The following is a 15,925-nucleotide window of genomic DNA, read 5'->3' on the forward strand; positions in this document are numbered from 1 at the left end:
CACCAACTGATTTATTTCAACAAACAGACGTTGCCCTGGTTGTGCTCACTAAGTTGTGCCAAGAAATCTGGAGGAAAGCCAGCTGGCCGACTTACTGGAAAAGATCGGTATTTGTTCCCATTCCAAAGAAAGGTGACCCAACAGAGTGAGGAAATTATCAAACAATATCGTTAATATCACATGCAAGCAAGATTCTGCTGAAAATTATCCAAAAACATTTGGAACAATATGTCAACAGAGAACTGCCAGATGTGCAGGCTGGATTTAGAAGAGGTCGTGATACTAGGGATAGTATAGCTAATGTTAGATGGGGCTTGGCAGGAAGCAGAGAATACCAGAAGAATGTCTATCTGTGCTTCAATGACTATGCAAAAAGGCTTTTGACTGTGTGGATCACAACAAGCTGTGGATGACTCTGAAAAGAATTGGAATCACAGAACATTTGATTGTGCTAATGAGAAACCTATACTTGGACCAAGCAGCAGTCATCAGAACAGAGCAGGGAGACACTGGATGGTTCAAAATCAAGAAGGGGGTCCATCAGGGACGTATTCTGTCTCCATACCTTTTCAATCTGTATGCAGAACAGATCATCCGAGACGCTGGGCTGTACGAGGAGGAATGTGGCATCAGGATTGGTGGACGAGTCATCAACAACCTGCATTATGTGGATGACACAACCCTGCTTGCTGAAACTGAGGAGGACCTAAAGCGCTTGCTGCAAAAGGTCAAAGACTGCAGCCTCCAATACGGATTGAAGCTCAACATCAAGAAAACAAAGATTCTCACCACTGGGCCAATTGGCAGCATCAGGATGGATGGTGAAGACATTGAAATAGTTAACAGTTTTAGCTACTTGGTTCCACAGTCAACACTCTCGGCAGCCAGGAAATCAGGAGACAAATTGCACTGGGAAAGTCAGCTGTGAGGGACCTCTCAAGAGTACTGAAGAGGAATGATGTCAGGCTGGAAACTAAGGTGCACCTGATCAGGGCTATAGTCTTCGCAATTACGTGCTATGCATCGGAAAGTTGTACAGTGACTAGGGATGATAGAAAGAGAACTGATATGGTGCAACCACTGTGGAAGGCGGTGTGGTGCTTTCTCAAAAAGTTGCACATAGAGATACCATTCAACCCAACAATTCCATTACTGGGCATATACCCCAAAGAGACCATAACTGACATCCAAGCAGATATATGCACACTCATGTTTATCGCGGCTTTGTTCACAATACAAAGGAGCTGGAAACAACCTAAGTGACCATTAACAAACGAATGGATAAAGAAGCTGTGGTATATTCACACAATGGAATACTATGCTGCATTGAAAAGCAAGCAACTCATGCAATATTATTCAAAATGGGTGACCCTGGTGGACATTACACTGAGTGAAGTATCTCAGTCACAAAAGGACAAATACTGCATGGTGCCACTGTTGTAATGCAGGACTGACCTCGGGATTAGGGGGGAGACTGAGAAGGATGGGTTCAATAATGTATATTGCATTGAAACAGGTGAGGGAGAAAATTGTTGAAGAGGCAAAAATTATTAGGAATTTTTGTCATGACAGGAGTCCAGAGCGAAGGCTGCATAGTGGAGTGGACCTCAGAGGAGGGACTGTAAAACAATGAAAGAATTTTTCTTTTACTTTTCTAAGAGGGTAGTGTACTAGTGGAGAGGGTTGGAAGGGGAGAAAAGTGCAACAATGAATTAATGGAAATCCAAAGTCTCTGTAAATTTTCATTGAAATTAATAATAAAAAAAGGGGGTGGGGGAAAGAGAATTACAAAAAAAAAAAAAAAGAAAGAGAATTGATGCCTTTGAGCTGTGGTGCAGACAAGAGTGTTGAATATACCCATGGTCTGCTAGGAGAACAAACAGGTTTGTCCTGGAGAAGGTGAAGCTGGAATGCTCCTTGGAGTCAAGGATTCCAAAGCATCTGACATATTTTGGGCATGTTGCAAGGAGGTGCGTGGAGAGGGACATCATGTTTGGCAGAGTAGAGGGGCAGTGCAGGAGAGGAAGACCTTCAATGAAATGGATCGATTCTGTGACTGGAGAGGTGGGACTGTGTATGTTTGAGACGGTGGGGCTGGGACAGGATACAACGGCGTTTAGGGCTCTTGTACACAGGGTCGCTATGAGTGGCAAACGATTCAATGGCATATAACAACAACAACATGTTTTATCTACTCTTCTTTACTTTTAGCATATCTTTTTAAATTGGCATTTTACTGATAAAATATGCTCATCAAATCTTGCCTGTCCAATTATCTGCTTATTGCAGAAGAACATTTCACTCACATATGTTATAGAAATCGAAGCATAAACTTAGTGTCCTACTGTCAAAAAGTGCCATACCTTTGAGACCACTTTTAGTCTTTCAGCTAAAACACAACTGCTTATACCTTTGGAAATTTACTCATGCAGCATGCTACTGACTCTACTTTCTCATCATTTCTTCTCAAAAAATAACCTCTCATCTGACCCAGCCCTCATGGGCAGGCTTCCCCTGACCCTGGTTCTCTCCCCTAATTCCTGCAACAGTCACTCTGCAACAACTCACTCTCTCCAGGTAAGGTCGTTTCTGTCTAACATCATGTTAACTGCCTACTGCCATCATGTAACTTTCTGAGTCATAACTATATGCCTGGTGAGAGTCCTTCTGGCACAACGGTAAAGTGGTGGACAAAACCTCTCAAAATCAGCCACTAAGCTCAACAAAATGAAGTAGCAGTGCCAAACTCCCCAGTGAAGAAACCAAATGAAAAACTTTACCTACAGAACCAAAAGCCACAAGCAACTCCAGTTAGGATAAATACAGATCCACACTTTGACAATATGAAAGGTCCAATGGATAAACCTACAGTTAGTAACTTTTTATTAAAGTTTATTAAAGGGTTGCATATAACTATTTGCAAATTTGTAGGGCAAACATTATGTGTCACAACTACCTAACTGCTGTATTAACTGAAAAACAGTCATATCATCTGTTATTAAGTTGATTCTAGCCTATGGCAACCATATGGGTGTCAAAGCAGAACTCTATTACTAAAGGCTTCTCAATAGCACATTTTCCAGCAGTAGATCATCAGGTCTCTTCCCAAGTGCCCCTGAACACTCTTAAGGCATCAATCTTTTAGCTGGTAGCTGAGTGTTTTCACCCTTTATAACATATAGGAATGTCAAATTCATCAGTAGAAAACACTCAAAGAAAACCTTATTTCTATAACAGACTATGATGGGCCAAATATTGCTGATACCGAAATAAGCTGTATGAAAGAGTAAACATAGAAAACCAATAATGATTATACCTCCAGGAGGTGAGTGTAAGGTGTTCACTGCACAATGTATTCTACCTTTCTGTGTGTCTGTAAACTCCTAAAGAGAAATTACACTTCCCCTGAAGAGACAAATACATTCATTCCTTCTAGAACTAATAACATAAAACTTGGTATAGTTTCCTTTTTACTGAATACTGGGAAGCTAACAGATAAAATTTAACTTAAGCAAATATGTTGAGTAAAATCTTAGTTAACAATTTTTCTGGGCATCTGTTTCTTTCTTTATACAAATAGATTTCATTTTAAAAAAACACAAAAAACCAAAAAACAAATAGATTACATTTAAAAAAAGAAATAAAATGCCTCATAAGGCAAAAACATGCTTATGATGACATGCTTCTTTTCATGATCTGGTGTCAGTTTTACCCATCTCTCCTCTAAGAAAACATGTTTTAGAGGAAAGAGAACTAAGTACTGCCTAAGTCACTACTGGTTCGGCACTGCCACCACTGTAGGCATGAATAGGCAGGTCCATCTTAGGAAATGCAGCTTCTTTGCCTGCATCTTAATGATCTTTCAGAAAATAGGACACCGGAAAATGAGATTTTTCAGGCCTATTATGCTATTCTACACATTCCATGTTCCAATCACTAAAAGCCAGGAAATTAAAAGATGTACTATGATGGGAAAGTCTGCTGTTAGGCACCTTTCCAAAGTTCTGAAGAGCAATGGTGTCTCTCTGGAGACTAAGGTGCATCTGATACAGGCCATGGTCTTTGCAATCACTTGTCATGCACCAGAGAGTTGGACAATGACTAGGGAGGATAGAAGGAGAACTGATGCCTTTGAGCTGTGGTGCTGGACAAGAGTATTGAATGCACCATGGACCACTAAGAAAACAAACAGATTCATCCTGAAGAGGGTTAAACCGGGTGGCTCCTCGGAGGCAAGGATTCTGAGGCTTCATCTAACATACTTTGGACATGCTGTAAGGAGGGACCAGTCCTTGGAGAGGGACATCATGCTTGGTAGGGTGGAGGGACAGCGCAGGACGGGAAGGCTCTCTATGAGGTGGATTGATTCAGTGACTAGAGTAATGGGGGTGGGTATGTCGGAGACAGTGTGATTGGCACAGGACAGGGCAGAGTTTAGGGCTGCTGTATATAGGGTAGCTATGAGTTGCAAGCGACTCGATGGCACATAACAACATCATGCCATATTAGGTGGGAAACTTTTCATCTTCTAGTAAGATCTAACAATCATATTTAAATAACTAGATTAAAAGAGAACACAAGACAGTCTAACGGAAAAAGATTTTCAGCTATATGTCTGAAGGGAAACAGGGTCTCTCCTACCTGTGAAGACCAGGGGTTTGGAGGACAGCTTTGCATTTGGAGAGTTCTGCTTTTTCTCCAGTGCTGTGAGCATTCTGCCCAAATCCAGCTGAAATGGAATTTCACTCTTCTTGCCACTATTTTTGAAATTATTCTAAAAAGTTCAAATATCAGAAGTTTATTGATATTTTACAAATCAAATATTTAATTTTATGACAAAGTCATATATACTTAAAAAACAAAGGAATCTGTCTTAAGAGACCATAAAAACCTATAACTTTTAAATATCACAATTGCTGCTAGGTGCCATTCAGCTAGCTCTGACTCACAATGATCCTATGTACAAAAGAACTGAAACCACACCCAATCCTGGGCCAGCTCACAATCTTTGTTGTTCTCAAGCCCACTGTTGTAGTGAATTTATCAATACATCTTGTTGACAGTCTTCCTCTCTTTTACTATTTTTCCAAGGATGATGTCCTTACTGAAAGGTAAGTATGAAAAACAAAACTAAATCCCACACTATATGCCAATATTACCAACACTGTTTATGTCTTTCTTTTTTTATCATTTCTTTTTATTATTATTATTATTCATTTCAATGAACATTTACAGAGATTGTGGATTTCCATTCATTCATTGTTGCACTTTTCTCCCTGTTCATGTCTTTCTTTTAAAACACTGTGTTTCTACTAACCCACTTGTTACTGTCTGCATCTGCACTTTGAATAACAGCAAATGAAATGTCTGACTACAAAAGTCTGTGTACAAGGCTAACTAGTTAGTTCACAGCTTCCACTATTCATTCACCATTATAAAAACATGGTGTTATGACAAAGTCTAAATTGTACCAGCAGGTAGCACTAAATTTAAACACAAAATCGAAACACTTATTATCTGTATTATTCTGAGCTTATATAAAAGTGTAAGAAAGTAGCCTTAAGATGTCCTATGGCATGCTGTCTCATCATTTTAACATTTCTCAGTTCTCCTGTCAAGTTCTCCTCCTCCCTGACCATAACGCCATAGTAGCTGAGCTCACATTTAAAGGAAAGGGTACAGCATCAGGCTGCAGAGAGACCTTCTGTGCAGAAGGAAGGTGACCAAACTATAACACATGTATCAAAGTTAATCACCACAAAGGTTTAGAGTTTTCTTTTTCACATTTATGAAATGTCCTCCTTTTGAAAAGTAAAATATAAAAAAGCAAAATAAAAATCTCGAAAAAGAAATGGCCCAAATACCTTAAGTTCTCCACCAAAGTCAACTTTGTTCCTAAGTCTAAAGTGGGGTAGAGGTGCAAGGGAAATCCTCTTCTCTTGGGTAACCATTTTTCACTAAAGATGGATTTTTTTGTGGCTCTCTTATTTTAATTCACAAAATAATTCTTGGGATTCCTGAATAAACAGAATCACTACTTTTTTTTTCATAATTAGTTTTTATTCCTTCTCCTTTTAGATAAAATAATGTTGTTCTTATTATTACATGCCACCGAGTCTATGATTCAGTGCATCCCCATGAACAGATCTGAACCTTGCCCTATGAAAGAAGTTACCAACAGATATATTACAAAACCCACAGGACATTGTAGCTTAAAAGGAATGTTGTTTCAACATATTGGATGTAGTGTTTCAATGAGGGGATGAATCCAAACAAAATCACCTGTTTTAGTATAAAAGAAAAGCAGTTCTCCTTAGGACTTTAGTCTTCGCAAGAAAAGCTAAGTCTAAAGCAATTGTGTTTTCAAACTAACCTGTGGTTGCTGCATAGGCTGAAATTTTGTTGACTCTACTTTGCTTCTCCTTGCAGAGGCAACTGCCAGGATGGGAAACTCTTCAGCATCCTAAGTAAATCATGCATCCCTTTAGTTCTTTATTTATCATGAGAATACAAACATTCTCAAATTCAATGCTTTTATTTTTTTCTACTTAATATTCTTCCACAAAAGTTATCAAAGGAAATAAAAAACAACCTAAATACTCTACAAAATTAAAGATCACAGCCTTAACATAATTTGTCCCCGAAAGAGACACCAGTGTTAGCAAAAATCTGGTACATCAGAGAAGTTTAGAGACTTGACCCTTAACCACTGCAGCTTACACTGATGCTCATAATTAAAGAAACCATCTAGATTCAGGAGACTCACTAATTATGTAATTAGTGGTCAGTGAAGGCTAGAACAGAAACAGACAATATGCCTTCTAGAAAACTTTTTATATGATATTTTATCAATATTTTAAGTACCTTGGACAATTTATATGGGAAATACAGAGGAAGAAAACATCATGTATTATTTGCTAGTCTAAAACATCATGCTTCAAACACATAACATAGTTATTCCCAAAAGGATATTCCAAGAACCCTGGAGTCCTTCTAAATTTATGGGGATACCTCTGATTGAACACTTGGGCAATGACTCTGTGAAAATCTTCTCCCTATAGCCAAGTGTGACCATATAAATAAAGGAAGAAATTACTTGGGAAGCACATCCAGAACCTCGCCTAGAGCCTGGGTAAACAGGACATCCTTGGAGAACATGGAGTAATGATTAATGAGCCCATGAATTTCTCCTCACCAGGCCTACCAATGGATCTACAGTAGTCTAAATTTCTCAAAGTGAATCAAATCATAATGAAATTTCTGGATTAAAAAAAAAAGAGCTCCTTCAAAATCAGCATTCTAAAGTAAGAAAAAAATGGGTAAAGAAGAATCTAAGGTATTAGTAACATGGTACATGAACTATAAACTGTGATACAAGTAGATTTGTCTCCAGACCACTCATTCATTCATTTATCTAAATCTATACTGAGTGCCTGCTATCAGACAAGCTGTTTTGGGAAGAAGAGGTCAAAGAATAAAGAAAATGCTGAAGATTTTCTCTCAAGAAATTCATGTTCTTTCTAAGAAAAACCACACTTATTACACCTTATGAAGTAAAAATATAATCGTACTTCAATCCTTGGTGGCTCCTGAACTGTCAATACTTCACATTTTAATTTAGACTTTTCTTTCTTTTTCTTATTCTTTCTGGAGATTTCATTTTGTTCAGGGCTGCCATCCTGTAATGCTTTGGACTACAACAGCAACATCAATAAAAAAACCAAACGAAAGAAATCATTACAATGTTTTAATTCCATGTATTAATAGCTAAAAATTAAGATACAAGGCAGGCAACTTTATCCCAGCTTCTCATTCAAAATTTATTAAGAACCCGCTTTTAGAAGAGAGAAATTCTGAAGAAAAAAAAATAAAAGTCAAAATAATTTTAACACTCTTCATTTAGCAAAGAGGTAGACTTGAGCATGGGAGAAATTTGTTTTTCCCAAAACTATCTTGTAGAATTACACTTACCATTTTTATAATTAAAAACTCCTAATACGAAGATATTTAAAGGATAATAAATTATTATTACTATTTCAGCCCAGTTTTATATAATGTAAATCCAGCAGAGTGATAAACATTACCACAGATCCAACTTTTCTTCTAAATAATCTTTAAGGAATTTTCTAATATAAACTTTTCTTGCAGATATGATTTTAATTTTAAAAAAAGTTTATGGGTGAAAAAGTCTGTTAACTGCTAAAATGTTAAATTCATTTAAGGAAAATGGAACAACATAGTGTTTAGGAAGTTAAAGCACAGCACCAAAGCAAGCTGGGTGAGGGCTCATTGTCCAGTTTGTACACTAAATGCTTGGACGATCTCAGAGAGAATGCAAAAGGCTCCACAGGCCAAACTGTCTGACAGCCACAGAAAGGGCTAGAAAATTGTGATGAATACAATATTCTATATGAATATTTTAAATACAGTATGTCTAACCATATTGTTATTTTTTTAAATATATTTTCCAAAAAGAAATTAATCATAAACACACAGACCATTTATGAGGGATGAGTTGTAACATTTCTGGATACCAAAAAGTAGCCTGATATTAAAAAAGATAAACTATTGTACTACAGAAATAAGACTGTATTTCAATTTAAGATAGTATATCAGTACACAATTAAAGAACAAAATCAAGACTCTTGAACAAACCTAGGTATCAACAAAAAATATTTAAACTAAAAAAAAAAGAATAAAATCAATTCTACAATGCTTTTATAAACAAATAAAATACAATTAAACAAAACTGTATTATACATCAAAGGATGACAAAATACAGAATTAAAGTATTTTTCTTTTAGTACCCTTCTAGAATAGTCTACAGATTAAGACTGAAGAAAAAAAAAGACAGTAGACTTGTACCCAAGAGCATTAACTTTTATCAGTAGCTCTTTGAAGAATTCCGAAAGACTCACAGATAATTTAAGACCCCAGAAAAAAAAACGTTATTTCTCCTATGTGCAAAAGCAATTATTTTTATTCCTGATAATCTGTTTTTATTGCCTAGTAGTCTAATATTGTTCAAAGTACAACAAAGTCATAGAGGCAAGACCTTAGAAAAAAATAATCTAGTGGTACAATGGAAGAATAGAATAAAAATGTGATGCATACCTTCTTAGTAGGATGAACAGTATTTTTCTCTTTGTTGTAGGAAGGATCAGAAGACAAAACTTCAGAAGATGCTACACTAATGGTTTTAGAATCTGCTGATGAAGCAATTGTCTTTAGATTTATCATGGAAGTAACATTTTTAGGGGCTGATGATAGTTCTGGAGACAATTTCTGCCGAATAACATAACCCATCGGTGTCCAAGATAACTCTGCTCAAAGACAACCAAAAGGGTTGAACAATCTCAGGAGTAAAACAACTATTCCTTAGTTACTGAAGCATGCATTACTCAGAGCATAATTAAATTTGGGCTTCTCTTCAACATATCTCCTTGGAAACTATGAAACTCATTAAGTTGATTCTGATTCACAGAAACCCTGTAGAAAAGAAAAAAAACCACCCTAGGAAGTATATAAGGCTGTACATCTTTATGAAAGCAGACTGCATCAACTTTCTCCCTGGAGAGGCTAGTGGGCTCAAACCACTAACGTTTTAGTTTGCAGTTGAATGCCTTAACCACAACAATAACTGAGCTAGAAAGAATGTGTTACGTGCCACTGAGCAGACTATGACTCATAGTGACCCTATACACAATACATCTAAACCCTATCCTTCCTATCCTGCACCATTCTCCTCTTCTCTGACATGATCACTGTGTCAATTCATATCTTTGAGGATCTTCCTCTCTTTCACTGACCTTTCTGAGCTTGATGTCCTTTTCCAAAGACTAGCAAGTCCAAGATGAAGTTTCACCATCCTAGCCTCCAAGGATTGTACTTTCTTCAATAAAGCTTTCTTTTTTCCTTGGTATAAGCATGTTGATTCTTCTAATTCTTAAGGTTCATTTTTGTGGAAATTAGTTTTTTAACTCTTGGAGTGAGTAAACAACAGTTTCACTTTATAACAACTTACAAATATAACCACAAAGAAAACAAATAATTAATGAGCCAAAGATTTTGGCTTGATATCACTAAACTATCATGACAACTGGTAATTAATGAATTAATTTTTTAGAACACAGGCTTAAGTGCCCATGAAATTCTTGATCAGTGGCAGACTACCCAAAAGGAAGGTATGCATGGGTTTACTTGTGCTTACTCATCTACAGTGAAAGATTTCACAGGGGTCAAGAATTACAAATTTGATGAGAAATTCTGATTCTGCAGGAAGGTTCTGTGGATAGAAGAACTGATGCCTTTGAGTTGTAGTACTTGAGAAAGAGTACAGAAATTTGCCATAAGGACAAATATGTCATGGTGAAATTTACTCTCACATACTTTGGGCGTGTTGTTAATGTCAGAAGGGGCTGTTCTTAGAAAATCACATCATACTTGGAAATGTGAAGGGTCAGCAAACGAAACAGCTTGACACAGTGATTTTAACAATGGGTTCAAGTATATCAAAGATGATGAGGAAGGCACAGGACAGGGCAAGGTATAGATCCATTGTTCCTAAGGTTACTATGAGTTGTAATCAATTCAATGGCACTTAACAAAAAGAGTAACAAATCACTCAAGAAGAGACTTTCCATATTTCTTCTACGAACCAAACTTAAAAATGTTAAAAAATTCCAACCCAACCAATAACAATTATGAAACAGCTTTAAAAAGTCTTCTGTTAGGACATGCTACTATAAATATAAAAGGCAGGATCTATTAAACTCTCTCCAAATAGACTGCCTCTTTGCTAAGATAGAGCAGATAGGACTTTTTAAATCTTGAGTGTAGCCTGAAGTCTCCAGGAGCCTGGCAGGGAATCTTTGTGGAACTATTTCCACAATATTCTAACACGTTTGAAGCTGTGTCTTCTCATCCTGTCTCCTGTTAGTAAGCAAAGGGTATTTCTAAGGCTGTGTGGCATGTGAAGCATATCCAATGAACAAGATGCTATCAAGAGTTGCAAAATGTAAAAGGTGTAGCTTTCCTGTGGTGTTTGGGGTTTTTTTTTTAAACATTTAAAAAAAACAGTTCTTTTTAATAAAAACTGGTTATTTCTGTTACTATTACATGGGATTGTTATTGCTACTTTTTAAGTAACTTAATAAAAATAAGGGGGGGTGCGAGGAGCGGGAAGGAGAGCCAGTCTGGGGTACAATTTCTGCTGGCATCAGAGCCTATATGCATGTGCATGGCTAGAAATGGTATACCACGCCATAGATGGCTAGCATGAAGAGATAGTCACTACCAATCTGAGATGTCCAAAGATGTCACTCTGCAAAGGGTACATTGCTAAGCTCACTGCTGTTGAGTTCTAAGTGACTTAGAGCTTACCCTTTGCTAAGCTTTGAAGTCTGTCAATTGCACTGGAGGAAATTTCCTATCTTTCTTCCAAAGAGCTGGAACAAAAGGATGCCACTTTGGGGTTTGTAGTACAACTTCCTACAGTCTATGTTACTAGAGTTCCTACAAAGACAAGAAAGGGGGGAAAAAGGACTAAAACGAGAAGCCAAAATAAAAGGAAGAAATGCTGAAGTAAAAGATGAAGAGAAAATGTCAAAGGGCGGCTTGAGAAGAAGACAAAGCAAACTATTGTAACAAAAATGTTCAAAGAGCTGGAGTTAGAAAACCAAAAAGGTAACACTCAGCATTTTTCAAACTGAAAGAAATAAAGAACAAACTGAAGTCTCTAGTTGCAATGATGAAGGATTCTATAGGCATGCAAAATGTTAAATGATGTACAAAGCATTTAAAGAAGATGGAAAGAATTACACGGTCTCTATACCAAAAATAAATGGTCAACTCTGAACCATTTCAGGAAGTAGCATATATACGATCAAGAGCTAATAATAGCACTTATGGAAGAAGGTCAAGCTACACCGAAAAGCAAAGGCAAAAAAATATGGTGCCATGACATGATGAAATAAAACGGAGTTGTTTTAACAAAAAAATACACCCCTGTGTATTACCTTACGCCAAGAAATCTGAAAAAAACAGCTAAGTGGACAAGTGACTGGAAGAGATCCATATTTATTTCCAATCCAAAATAAAAGGGAAATCCAACAGAGTGTAGAAATTATCAAACAATATTAGTATCAGTAGCACATGCAAATAAAACCTTGCTCTTTAGCAAAATCATAATCTTGATTATTAAAAACTGGTTTTAACAGTACATCAACAAGAACTTCCAAAAACTGCAGGTGGATTCAGAACAAGCCATGATGATGTTAGATGGATCTTGCCTGAAAGCAGAGAATACCAAAAATACATTTACTTGTGTTTTCTTGACTAGGCAAAGACATTTGACTGTGTGAATCACAATAAACCATGGACAACATTGATAAGAATAGAAATCCCAGAATGCCTAACTGTCTTTATGCAAATTCTATACAGAGACCAAGAAGTGACTAACATAAGGAACACTGCATGGTTTAAAATCGGGAAAGCTGTGCATCATAGCTGTATCCTTTTTCCATACCTCTTCAATGTATATACTGTATGTGACATCAGGACTGAAAGAAGAATTATCAACAACCTGCATTATGAAGATGACACAATCTTGCTTGAAGAAAGTAAGGAAGACTTGAAGCAGTTGCTAAAGAAGATCAGAGACTACAGTCTTCAATAGTGGTTACATCTCACCATCAAGAAAGCATCAGTACTCACCAGTGGACCAATATGCAATATTATGACAGACAAAAGACTGAAGTTATCACACAGATTTCATTTTATTTGGATCTGCAATCAAACTAAGAAATCGAAAGACATGTTGCATGGGGAAAATCTGCTGTCAGGGACCTATCCAAAGTTCTAAAGAACAAGGATGTCAGTTTAAAGACTAAGGTGAACCTGAGGCAAGTAGTAATTTTTTTCAACTACTTCCTGTGCATCTGAAAACTGGAAAGATGAATTAAGAACTGATGCCTTGGAACTGTGCTGGTAAGGAGTACTAAACATCCTGCAGTCTACCCAAAAAACAAAAAATCTATCTCGGAGAAAGTGCTCCTTATAGGAAATTCTGTCTCACTTAGTTTGGGGATAGTGGCAGGAGGGGTCAGTTTTTGGAAAAAGACAGCATGCTAGGAAAGGCTGAGTAACTTCAGCAATGGCATGCCAGAGACCATGAGGATGGGTGCAGAATAGGGCAAGATTCTGATTGCTGTTCACAGGGTTTCTATAAATTGTAGCTGACTGGATGGCATCTAACAAGAACAATAATTAAAACATTTTCAATATCTCTGCTTTAACTTCTAATATAGTAAGTATTGACTGATATAACCCAAACAAACAGAAGTTCTTTGGGGTTCTTTAAGAGTATTAAGAAACTCTCGCCATGGTATTTTCAATTGCTTCATATGCTAACGAAAGTTGGGGGGGAAAAAAAGAACCAATGCCTTTGACTTGTACTGCAAGCAAATACTGAATGGGCTGTAAAGAGAATAAATAAATTTTTGGTTGGATGAAATGCATCCAGTGTGTTCCTGAGAAACAAAGATGGTGAGGTTTCTTCTCACATATTCTGGGCACTTTATCAAGAGAGGTCAGTCACTGGAGAAGGACATTGTGCTTAGAAAGGTGGACAGTCAGAGAAGGAGGGGAAGACCCTCAATGAGATAGACAGTGACATCAACAACAGGCTTGAGAACAGCAGAGACTGTGAAGCTAGCATAGGAATGGCAGGGTTTTATTCTGTTGGACAAAGGGCCACTCTGAGATAGAATGGATCTGATAGCACTGAGCAATGCGAACAACTAAGAGACCCTAAAACCAAAAAAAAATTAAGATCCACTGGTATGGATAAGACTAAGTTAATAATTTCTGAGTCCACAAATTCATATAATTGAATAAATATGTCATTTCGATTTCTCCCCCCCCCCATCCTTAAAAGGAATCTTAATGTCACAAAAGTGAAATACTTAGCTGCCAACTTCACGATCAGACCTATGACCTCCTCTGTGGGAGAAAAGACCTGGAAATCTACTTTCATAAAGATTACACTCTGAAAACCTTATGAGGCAATTCTACTTTGTCATATAGGATTGTTAGGAATCGGAATCCACTCTAGAGTGCACAATAACATATTCTTAAGCAGAGATGTGGAATTTAATTTGCTTTAATTTTCTAGGTTAACATTGCTATTAGTTTATCAACAACCCATTACCACCCTTAAAAACTTTACAAAACAAAAATAGTTCTATTGCACTGGAATTTAAAATAAACCTAAAAAAAATAATCTATTTTTAAAAATCTTTTTAACACTCTTACCTCTTGTACATGAAGAGGAACTGTTAGCAGCATTATCAGCTATAGATTCAGATGGATTTTTATTTTTGACCTCTATTTCACCCTAAAAAGCAAACCAGTTAATGTCTGAAATAATTTGGCACTCTTAAGATTTACAAAATAGATGTTGATTTTAAAATCTGAAAATGCCAAGTACACAACATAAAAAGTTTACTTCCTTCCAACAAATTTTACTCTTCCCAAGTGAAAGATTCACCCAGTAGCTACTGCTAAGAACTTTCTACTCCTCTGATCAGGATAAAAACACATCTTTTATACTGATTTTAAAGACAGGTTCATGTCCCCAGGAAATCCTTTCTGATTGCTAGGGTGGGGGAAACGCTATGGGACCATGGGCAGGTGGACAGCAGGAGAGTTAAGAGGCATTCCAAAGTGCACATTTGTGTGTGTGTATCTACACATATATATATATCTATGTGTAGATATATAGATATAGATATAGAGATAGAGATATATAGATAGATATACACAGGTCTGTCTGTCTATCTATCTATCTATCTATCTATCTATCTATCTATCTATCTATCCATCTATCATTTTGTTTGTTTTAAAATTATATATTCCATAGCATTTAGTAATACCATTTCTCTTCATCAAACTGTGTATCCAGTAGAGTGAATTACATAATACGACCCATTTAACCATGCAGTCTTGTGACTGACACAGTGATGGACTGAAACTGTGCAAACAAAATCACTGGACAGTGGCTGGATTGTTTGCTAACAATGCAACTAAAGTTCACAGAACCTTAATGGGGGTGACAGCCTTAACACAGTCAAACAGATATAAAGCTGCCTCTAGAGCCTTAAAAGAGGCAAATAAAGTATACTGAACTTTAATGAAGGGATTGATTAATTTTGTTATTCATCTAGGTTTAAAATAAGCCATCCTAGAAGCAGGAACTGTCCTTTGGAGGACAGTAGCCTGGCCAAGTGACTGGAAGAGATCCATATGGGTTCCCATTCCCAAGAAAGGTGATCCAACAAACATTGAAAATAATAAAACATATCATTAATATCACAAGCAAACAAAATACTGCTGAAGAGAATTAAAAAATGGCTAGAACAGTACATAGAAAACTGCCAGAAGTTTAAGCTGGGTTTAAAATAGGCTCTGGCACCTGGGATATCAATGATGTCAGATGGATCCTGACTAAAAGCAAAGAGTTAGGAGGAGAATGTCTATTTGAGCTTCACTAACTATGCAAAGGCATTTGACTGTGTGCATCATAACAAGTTATAGCTAATATTGAGAAGAAAGGGAGTCCCAGAGCACTCAATTGTGTTCATGTGAAACTAATACCTAGACCAAGAGATTGCTGTATAAACAGAGCAGGGGAACATGGTATGGTTTAAAAATCAAGAAAGGTATACACCAGAGTTTTATCCTCTCTCCACACAAAATTCAATCTGTATGCTGAGCAAATTATACAAGAAGATGGACTGGCTCTATGAAGGATGTGGCATCAGGATCGGAAGAAGACTCATCAACAACTCACTTTATGCTGACACAATCTTGCTTGCTGAAAGTGAGGAAGACTTGAAGCACTTGATGCAGAAAATCAAAGACTACA

General features: G+C 36.9%; 1 protein-coding gene across 1 annotated transcript in view; it reads right to left on the reverse strand.

The window, feature by feature from the left end:
* The window catches only part of SECISBP2 (SECIS binding protein 2), a 49,592-nt gene that overhangs the window by 16,077 nt on the left and 17,590 nt on the right, over window positions 1-15,925 (reverse strand). The window contains exons 6-10 of the mRNA XM_006902566.1: window positions 14,314-14,395; window positions 9,115-9,323; window positions 7,572-7,694; window positions 6,374-6,463; window positions 4,642-4,774 (exon numbers count right to left, since the gene is read on the reverse strand). Of these exons, the coding sequence (XP_006902628.1) occupies window positions 4,642-4,774; window positions 6,374-6,463; window positions 7,572-7,694; window positions 9,115-9,323; window positions 14,314-14,395 (637 nt within the window). The remainder of the gene's footprint in view (window positions 1-4,641; window positions 4,775-6,373; window positions 6,464-7,571; window positions 7,695-9,114; window positions 9,324-14,313; window positions 14,396-15,925) is intronic.

This window comes from Elephantulus edwardii, unplaced genomic scaffold (assembly GCF_000299155.1).
Source record: "Elephantulus edwardii isolate Elephantulus edwardi_28Jun2011 unplaced genomic scaffold, EleEdw1.0 scaffold00429, whole genome shotgun sequence".
Lineage (NCBI taxonomy): Eukaryota > Metazoa > Chordata > Mammalia > Macroscelidea > Macroscelididae > Elephantulus > Elephantulus edwardii.